The sequence below is a fragment of the Triticum aestivum genome, chromosome 3B (assembly GCF_018294505.1).
Source record: "Triticum aestivum cultivar Chinese Spring chromosome 3B, IWGSC CS RefSeq v2.1, whole genome shotgun sequence".
Classification (NCBI taxonomy): Eukaryota; Viridiplantae; Streptophyta; class Magnoliopsida; order Poales; family Poaceae; genus Triticum; species Triticum aestivum.
Genome location: NC_057801.1, coordinates 839547425 through 839557703, shown reverse-complemented (window position 1 = coordinate 839557703; position 10279 = coordinate 839547425). Strand labels below are relative to the sequence as shown.

The 10279-nt window shown below is 43.7% G+C and overlaps 1 protein-coding gene across 2 annotated transcripts; it reads right to left on the bottom strand.

The window, feature by feature from the left end:
• Positions 1-298: 298 nt before the first annotated feature.
• Positions 299-3429, bottom strand: LOC123067003 (uncharacterized). Of its 2 annotated transcripts, XM_044489966.1 has the most exons (11): positions 3294-3429; positions 2908-3194; positions 2136-2603; positions 1887-2034; positions 1734-1799; positions 1410-1646; positions 1204-1320; positions 1056-1111; positions 783-973; positions 594-669; positions 299-494 (listed from the first exon to the last, which is right to left on the bottom strand). In XM_044489966.1, the coding sequence occupies exons 7-11, from the start codon at positions 1247-1249 to the stop codon at positions 390-392; spliced, it is 474 nt and encodes a 157-aa protein (XP_044345901.1). In that variant the 5' UTR covers positions 1250-1320; positions 1410-1646; positions 1734-1799; positions 1887-2034; positions 2136-2603; positions 2908-3194; positions 3294-3429; the 3' UTR covers positions 299-389. The 2 variants fall into 2 exon arrangements, with proteins under 2 accessions (XP_044345901.1, XP_044345902.1); XM_044489967.1 differs by lacking the exons at positions 1204-1320; positions 1410-1646; positions 1734-1799; ... (2 more) ...; positions 2908-3194; positions 3294-3429 and having other exon boundaries at positions 1085-1194.
• Between the last annotated feature and the right edge of the window lie 6850 nt (positions 3430-10279).

The following is a 10279-nucleotide window of genomic DNA, read 5'->3' as shown; positions in this document are numbered from 1 at the left end:
TCAGGCCATCTATTTAATCTAATCGACATATGAGGCAAAAAACTACTTTATTTTTTTTTGTAGTCACCATATTTATCTTGAAAACCATACCTACACATTCATCATGTATATCGTAACACATTATAATCTGTTAACGAGCGCTCGCGAGCGCTCACGAGCTTAACGAGGTTCAAACGAGCCGAGCCGAGCAGGATTTTCTGCTCGTTGATCTTAACGAGCTTAACGAGCCGAGCCTTAACGAGCACGAGCTTAACGAGTACGAGCTTAACGAGCCGAGCTGCTCGTTAGTCCAGCCCTAGTGAACACCCAGATCGAAAACCATGGCAGCTCGAGCAGGTGCTTCCGCTGATTCCTTGCCCAACTTGTCACGACAAGGTGGTTACCTTCGTCTAGAACAGGACTTCCTCGATCATGAAGATCGGGAGCTCACCCCTGCTCCCCCTCATGGTGATCACTTCATATACAAGTTGTTGCTTCAGATAAGCCAACTTAAACTGCAAATGAATTCAGTTTCAACAAGTTAGTCTTCTGAATGCATGAACAAACTAATCAATTTTGATCTAGTGTCTTTTTCCATTTTCATATGAACTCACCTCTCCGAGCTGCCTCTCAAGGTACAGTCCATTGTAGACCCTCCAGTAGTGACCAAGGTAAATCCAGCAGCCCTCGCTGTGAATGATGTGAAATTAGAGTTCAATTACCATTAGATTTTCCCACACATCTCGCACGGCTCATTCATGTTGTACCCGTAAGTGACACTCCAGCCATCCTCTGGGACATACCAGTCAGCGAAATGATTGCTGAGGCACCGCCGAAGTGCCCTCAGCACCAGGTTCGCATTAACTTTGTGTTTCACACTCATCTCATCATTGTGGATGCTCGTCTCTGTTGGATCCAAAACAACAAGAGTCCTCTCCTCAATGTCCACCACATAATAAGAAAAGCCTCCCATCATTTCCACAGGGAGAAAGAGCTGCACATCACAGTGAAATCATAGACAAAAAGGGTTAAATCTGTATGTGACACCAAAACTTCAGTATTCAATAATTACGTACTTTTTTTGTCCACTGCAACCTGTACCCACCAGGATTTGCTTCAGCAGCTTCATTGCCTGGATGATAGTCAAGAACTTAGACAGTTACTTATCACAAGTATGAAAGGTGACATTATGTAGTACAAAAAGTGCAGAACAAGAGAACCCACAGTCATTCCTCAATGCTGGACTAGCTGGTACGACTCCACCAGCCATGTATTCTCACCCCGCACGCCGTGTCACTCGAGTGAGCACCTGTCCATTACCTGTGTTCTGGGATAAACCTGCTGATTTTCCAAGTATTTTCGTCAGCCACATTTTCATGTTCTCTATAATAAACCATACAGTCAAGGTGTCGAAAGTATAGTCTGCTTACTTGCTCGGATAGGACGTCCATTATCTTCCTGACTTGCAATGTTCCCAGCGTTGCTGCTAATGTCATCTGTTTACGAGCTATCAGTTGGACATATTGTCTCAACAATGTGCGAGAAGCGGACCTTCTTTATTTTCATACTCCCCTTTCGTTTCAACCTCTTCCTCCTCCTACGGATCCTTGACTGGTTTACATTGCTCTGCGCTCCATCGATGCCACTGCCACCCATGCGTGTATGCCCTGCGAAGTTTGATATTACATGAACTATTAGGAAAATTTGTAGTACGGTATCCTTTCTAATGATTTTTCTGTTTTTTCCTCGCTTACTTGCAACGCGTGATACTCTGATAACACCACTCTGACTGACATCCAAAGTTGTTTGAACACCTACACCTTAAAAAGCACAAATGATTGAATACACTGCCATTTTCCTCAACCATTTTATTATACAGGATTTCCAGACATCTACAAAACATGTACCAGCTGTTCGACCTCCTGAAGTCGCTTTTCTTTGTGTACAAAGGACTCAACGACTCCTTGGCCTTCGTCAAAATGTGCCATTTGCACCATCTGTGTGTTGTCCCTGGCATAATATTTATGATAGACAGCTCCATGGCACGGTTTTGGTCTACAAATCAGTTCAAACGACCAGGTAAACAATCATGACTAAATATAGATTAGCTATCTGTCGAACAAAGGATTGCCAAAATTACCAAACAGAGTTAATACCTGTAAGTATGGTCATGGGTACAGAAACACCCATCATTCTCAGGAATTCTGAGAAAACTCACTCGAAACTCTCTTGGGTTTCTTCGCGAACAAGAACACCAGCCAGTATCCTATCACACTCTGAAAGTGATTGTTCACCCCAACAAAAATCCCGAAAGGCATGTCATATAGGTTGGTCCTATAAGTCGTATCGAATGTTATGACATCGTCAAAGAAGTTGTACTGCAGCCTGATGCTCCCAGTTGCCCACATCAGATTCTTGATCCTCCCCTCACCGGCAGCTTGAACCCTGTATGTGAAGTGTGGATCTTTAGATCCAATCTCTGCAAAAACATCCATCGTCTTCTTCACATCATAACATTCATCGCATTCTCACTGTTCATCTTGCCACTCAGATTACGCAGAGACTTCTTGCTGACACGGTTTGGGCAAGGTGCTCTGCTGGGAGCTGCAGCTTCAATCTTTAGCCTCGTGAAAACAGCCAACTATGATATTAGCTTACAAATGTACGCCATGCATCATTTTTTACTTACAGCAACTTAATCCTTAGCCTGCCTACATGCATGTAATCCCCTGATTTGCAAGCATATTTTTACTTACAACAACTTAATAATTTTATTTAAAATTCCATGAGATTATTGATGGTAACAACAAATCCGTCACTAACTATGCACACAAGAATTTGCCATTGCATACTGCACACCCTAGTTGAGCAAACCTACAACATATTTTACTGACCCAAATTATTTGCATGCTCAACTCAATCACTTACCTTTTGTTCCATCCATGAGCCCGGGGGTTCATCTTCCCGGTTATCAGTTCCGAAGCCGCCGGAGAGTTCTCTCTTATTTCTGCCGCCACTCTGCCGGCCGCCAAGATTTGACCGTCCACGCTGGCAACAGCCGGCGACCCCCCCCCCCTCGGCACGCTGTGATCCTGTTCCGCACGTGCTGCTCCGGTGGCTTTTCATCCCCCATCGCCCGTGTCTGCTGTGCCGCACCCTTTTCTACCACAGGAGCTGGCACTATACTCTTGCCTACCTATTCCAGGAAAGTAGATCTGATTGATGATGAACCAGAACCAAATCCCTTTGAGTAAATCGATCCAGACAGCTAATCCAATGATTCAACCACGAGAAAAAGAGAGGGATTTACGAACCCACGTATCGTCTGCACGAGGAACTCCATGGCTTGCCGCCGCCGCCGCCGCGCGCTTGCTGTCCACCACCAAGTCTCCACCACCCAAAAAATGAAGAAGACACTAGAACGGGGACGACTAGAACGGTGCATCCATCTGATCCCTGACCCCAACGTACGGACAAAAGAAACGTCCTGGCCCACGGATCAGACGTGCACGCATATTCTGTGCCACGGCTCGCCTCGTCTCACCCCGAACGGGCCGTCTTCCATCCGGTTGATTATGACCCACTACCCACCCGTACCCTATACGTATTACTAAACAATCCTTATTTTCTAGCAGCCCACCACCTCCTGTATAAACAAATGGCACAGATCCTCATGCACAAAACAACGCCCACGATAAAGAGCTCATAGGAGCTCGGGCTCAATATCCTGCTCGGTTTAATGGTACTAGTAGCGCAACATGGCAATATCCTGCTCGGTTTAATGGTTGCGGAAGCTCGAACTGACACACTGCGTCATCAAGCGCATCCTTGGGGAGGGCTTCAGTCGTTATCTCCGCTCATGTCTTCACTACCTCATCTGCCGCCTTTAGTTTGACGTCGCCATTCTGTGGGGAGGTCGGTGCAAAGCTTTTGAGAAACCAAAGGTTCATGGTTGACATCATGTGGCACAAACATGCAGCAGAAACTTCCCTGAGAAAACCAGAGAACGCTCAAACTATCAAAACATGGCAGTGGAAGCACAAAAAAATAAAATAAGCATGGCTTACACGAACCAACAATTTGATCTATCAGAAAATGCATGATAGTTGGCGGAAGCATGGAAAATTGAGGAAAAAAAAGTGCTCAGAAACATATGTGATACGTAAAATTAGAAACCATAGCTTACACGAAGCATCGATTGGAATGAATGAAACATACATGATAGGAAATGGAAGCATATAAAATTGAGACGAAGAGAAAACTTAATACTATAGGAAATATATGCGACACAAAATTAGGAACCATGACTTTACAAGAAGCAACGAGTTGATCTGTCACAACATACATTGGGTTGTGTTTTCATTAAAATGGGGCTGCAAAAAAAAGAACAATAGAAACACCCAAAAACCAGGGACTATGGCTATTTTGACTGGTCCTTCCCTTGGTGAATTACTTAAGACATTCATTTTTTTTTAAAACGGCACTTTATTACTTAAAAGGTTTAAGCATTACACCCGACCTCTGCATAACTAAAACGCACACAGCCAACAAAGTCCTCATGACAAGCCAAAATAAAAGAAGAAGGCGAAATACAAAGATGAATATATGCATGACGCCTAAACCGTAGGAGGCCCAATCCTAAGATCATGATGCCACCCATGTTGGGTAAAAGTATCCCTCGCTGCAGCCTCCAATCGTGTACACACCTCCGTAAACAGATCTCGATTCTTCACTCCCTGTAGAGAGGACCCTAAACGAAGCGTCCCGGTACATCTGTAGATAACCTGCATAAGGGAAATACTTTTATCATTAAAAACTTTATCATTTCTACATAGCCAAAACGACCAAATCACGTCAAGCGCTTCCATCCTGAGAAGAATTCTAGACATGTGATCAATCACATGTAACCATTGCCAAATATATTAGCAACACTACACGGAGGATACAAGCCAGAAGCTATCTGGATGACTGACCGTATAGAACGAGCCAATTTACAATGGAAGAACAAATGTTTTATTGTCTCATCATGCGGAGTTGCGGAAAAAATACACATTGTGTACTTCCATGCCAATTCCTCTTAATAAGGTTATCTTTAGTAAGAATGACTCCACGACGAAGATACCACGCAAAGATTTTATTCTTAAGAGGTATCTTCATCTTCCAGATCTTCTTATTATTATCAACTGGCACATCTGACTGGATCAAAGCTCTATACATAGACTCCACTGAGAACCACCCATTCGCATGTAGGTTCCAATGAAAGACATCGGACCCTTGTGACAACTGCACCGTGGTTAACCGTTGGAGCAGTATGTTCCACAATTGGAGTCTAGGTCCAAATAAATCCCTTCTGAATGTCACATTTGGCGGAAATGATTCCAAAACCTTGGCAATAGTATCTCCCTTGTGATGCACAATATTGTACAGAGCTGAATATTGTTCCCGGATAGTAGCATTACCTGGCCACTTATCCTCTCAGAATCTAATTTCCGAGCCATCATTAATTGAGAAGGAACCATAGCGGAAGAAATATTTCTTTGTTACCATTAGTCCGGCCCAAAAATGAGAGTCCCCAGGCTTCCAGTATAATTGGGATACCGCCTTAGAAGCCACATATTTTCTCCTTAGAAGGGTTTGCCTTACACCATCTTCCGTCAACAACTTAAACAACCATTTACCGATGAGGGCCCTATTCTTAACCTCAATGTCATGAATGCCCAAACCGCCTTTGTCCTTGGGACAGCAAACCATACTCCATTTAGCCAGCGATATTTTCTCTCTCTCTACCTCCTTGCCAAAAGTATCTCGATCGAAAGTAATCCAATCTATGTAGTACTCCTTTTGGCAATAGGAAGAAGGAAATCATATATAGTACCATGTTACTTAGTACTGAATTTATGAGGACCAACCTTCCACCCAGAGATAGCAATTTACCTTTCCAACTTCTAAATCTTTTTTGTAGTCTCTCCTCGACATGTTTCCATTCAACATTTGTGAGTCTCAAATAATGTATCGGTATCCCCAAATAAGTGATCGAAAACTGGCCCAATCCGCATCTGAATAGCTCAGCATACAGATGGGCCTCGTCTTGAGCCTCGCTAAAACAAAACAGTTCACTTATATGGAAATTGATCTTAAGACCTGAGAGTTGCTCGAAGGCTGATAAAATTAATTTCAGATTTCTTGCTTTCTCGAGGTCATGATCCATAAAGAGAATCGTATCGTCTCGGCATATTGGAGGATAGATAAGCAACCATCCACTAGATGATTCACTACCCCATCAATTTGGCCATCAACCTTGGCACGCTCAATCATGACCGCTAACATATCAGCCACTATATTGAATAGCATGGGCGATATTGAGTCACCTTGTCGCAATCCTTTCTTCATTTGGAAATAGTTGCCAATGTCATCATTGACTTTAATGGCAACACTACATCCAGACATGAAACTATGAATCATAGCGCGCCACTCTACAGAAAAACCTTTCATTATGAGAGTCTCTTGAAGAAAAGACCACTTGATTTTGTCATAAGCTTTTTTAAAGTCGATTTTAAGAACCACCCCATTTAGTTTTTTCTGATGCAGTTCGTGAATTTTTTCATGAAGGACAACAACCCCATTTAGGATATTTCTGCCTTGCATGAAAGCAGTTTGAGAAGGACAAACCACATGTTCAGCAAACGAATTTAGCCTAATTGTCGCTACCTTAGTGAATATTTTAAAACTAACATTAAGGAGGCAAATTGGATGATATTGATGTATCCTTTCAGCCTCATTAACCTTAGGTAATAAAATAATTTCACCGAAGTTTAAGCGGAACAACTCTAGTTGGCCAGTGTGAAGGCAACTCTAGTTTCTAGAACTCAGCGAGAAAACCATCAGGACCCGGTGCTTTGTTATGCTCCATTAGGGAAACCGCCTTTCTAACTTCCTCCTCAGAAAATGGAGATGTTAGAAGGCTATTTTCCTCATCAGAAACCCGGGGGATGTCATCTGTTCGAGACTCATCCATCGAGAAGTTTCCTTCCTCCGGAGTTCCGAATAGATTTTTATAATAACTAGTGATATAAGACTTAAGTTGCTCATGCCCTTCAATCGTGCCCTCCTCCTATTGTAGGGAATGAATAAGTTTCTCCCGATGTCTACCATTAGCGACACCATGGAAAAATCTCGTATTCGAATAACCTTTCAGGATAAACTGAGAGTTTGAATGTTTGTACCACTTGAGTTCCTCCTCACATAGCATGTGAGCTAACTGGCATTTGATTGACTCTTGATCTCTATTTCAATATCGGAGAGAGGTCTAATCTCTGCCAGAGCTTCTAAATCATCAGTAATAGATGAAAGACGAAGCTTCTCCTTTTTGAGGATACCCGCAGTGTGCCTAGCCCATCCACAAAGGAACTTACGTAATGCACATATTTTGTTGTTCCATATGTGTATTGTGTTGGGGAACGCAGTAAATTCAAAAAAATTCCTACGCACACGCAAGATCATGGTGATGCATAGCAACGAGCGGGGAGAGTGAGTCCACGTACCCTCGTAGACCGAAAGCGTTAGCACAATGTAGTTGATGTAGTTGTACATCTTCACGATCCGACCGATCCAAGTACCGAACCTACGGCACCTCTGAGTTCAGCACACATTCAGCTCGATGACATCCCGCGAACTTCGATCCAGCAGAGCTTCACGGGAGAGTTCCGTCAGCACGACGGCATGATGACGGTGTTGATGTTGCTACCGATGCAGGGCTTTGCCTAAGCACCGCTACGATATGACTGAGGTGGAATATGGTGGAGGGGGGCACCGCACACGGCTGGGATAGATCAACAGATCAACTTATATGTCCATGGGGTGCCCCCCTCCCCGTATATAAAGGAGTGGAGGAGGGGAGGGGCCGGCCCTCTCTATGGCGCACCCTGGGGAGTCCTACTCCCACCAAGAGTAGGATTCCCCCCCTTCCAAGTAGTAGGAGTAGGAGAGAAGGAGAGGGAAAAGAGAAGAGAAGGAAGGAGGGGGCGCAGCCCCTCCCCCTAGTCCAATTCGGACAAGGCCTTGGGGGGGCACGCGGTCTGCCTCTCCCTCTTTCCCTTAAAGCCCAATAAGGCCGATATACTCCCCGACGAATTCCCGTAACTGTCCGGTACTCCGATAAATACCCGAATCACTCGGAACCTTTCCGATGTCCGAATATAGTCGTACAATAGATCGATCATTACATCTCGACCATTTTGAGACTCCTCGTCATGTCCCCGATCTCATCCGGGACTCCGAACTACCTTCGGTACATCAAAACACATAACTCATAATATAAATCGTCATAGAACGTTAAGCGTGCGGACCCTACGGGTTCGAGAACTATGTAGACATGACCGAGACACATCTCCAGTCAATAACCAATAGCGGAACCTGGATGCTCATATTGGCTCCTACATATTCTACGAAGATCTTTATCGGTCAAACCGCATAACAACATACGTTGTTCCCTTTGTCATCAGTATGTTACTTGCCCGAGATTCGATCGTGGGTATCCTCATACCTAGTTCAATCTCGTTACCGGCAAGTCTCTTTACTCGTTCTATAATGCATCATCCCGCAACTAACTCATTAGTCACATTGCTTGCAAGGCTTATAGTGATGTGCATTACCGAGAGGGCCCAGAGATACCTCTCCGACAATCGGAGTGACAAATCCTAATCTTGATCTATGCCAACTCAACAAACACCATCGGAGACACCTGTAGAGCACCTTTATAATCACCCAGTTACGTTGTGACGTTTGGTAGAAAACAAAGTGTTCCTCCGGTATTCGGGAGTTGCATAATCTCATAGTCATAGGAACATGTATAAGTCATGAAGAAAGCAATAGCAACATACTAAACGATCAAGTGCTAAGCTAACGGAATGGGTCAAGTCAATCACATCATTCTCCTAATGATGTGATCCCATTAATCAAATGACAACTCATGTCTATGGCTAGGAAACTCAACCATCTTTGATCAACGAGCTAGTCAAGTAGAGGCATACTAGTGACACTATGTTTGTCTATATATTCACACATGTATTACGTTTCCGGTTAATACAATTCTAGCATGAATAATAAACATCTATCATGAAATAAGAAAATAAATAATAACTTTATTATTGTCTCTAGGGCATATTTTCCTTCATATTGGGGTAAGCCCGGCAACCGGTTTATCCCACACCTCCTTGACCATTTCATTGAATCCATCCCGATGCAACCAACCTAATTCAAACTTGAATTTGCATCGGTATTGTGGTCGAGGTAATCCAGTGGTTAAGAGAATGGGTGCATGGTATGAAATAGCCTCTATAAGAGGAAGAGCGCGAACAGAAACCATAGGGAATTTGCCAGTCGGTATCCATTAAAACGTGGTCTAGCTTCTCATATGTCGGCTCCGGAAGACTATACGCCCAAGTGAAGTGCCTTCCAATCATGGAAACCTCTCGCAAATCTGGACTCTCAATGACATCATTGAAGAGGAAAGGCCAATGATTATCAAACCTACCTCGGCTTTTCTCATTTGGAAATCATAGCAAGTTAAAATCCCCACCAATAAGAATGGGGTAGGGATTATCTTTCGCCAGATTAACCAGTTCACGGAGAAAAACGGCCTTGAGCTCATCCTGGGCTGCCCCATACACGGCGACGAGGGTCCATGTGAAGTTGTCAGCTTTGTTTCCAATATGGAGTTTAATATGAAACTCTCCATCCGAACTAGCCAGAACATCCATAGTCCATGTGTTAATGTCATGTAAAATGCCCCATAACGGCCTCGAGGTGGCCGTGAAATCCAATTATAGTCTATCCCACCAGACAGGCAGTCAAGCAGACTTGCTGAGAAATCACATCTTCCTATTTCAGATAAAGCCAGAAAATATAAATTATACTCCCTATTACATTCCGCAATGAATAGATGTTTAGCTAAGTCAGCAAGACCTCTGCTATTAAAGAACATGCCATTCATAAGGAAACAGTAGGAGATTTAGAAAATTTCACCCTCTTAGAGGGTTTACGACCTTTTTTCGAACGGTCAGACTTGGTTCACGACCGGAAGTTGTAAGCTCATTCAATGAACTAACCCTGGGTTCCTCCAAGCCCACTTCCGAAACCTCCCCTGCTACATGAGCGAGTAGCTGACCATCTGATGTGGCATGCAGCTCCTCCTCATCTAGATGAGAGGTAAAAGGTTTGCTAGAAACTCATGAAGTGACCTTTAAACGATCATATTCCAAATATCTCAAAGCGTTTGTGGAAACAGAAATATGATTCTCAT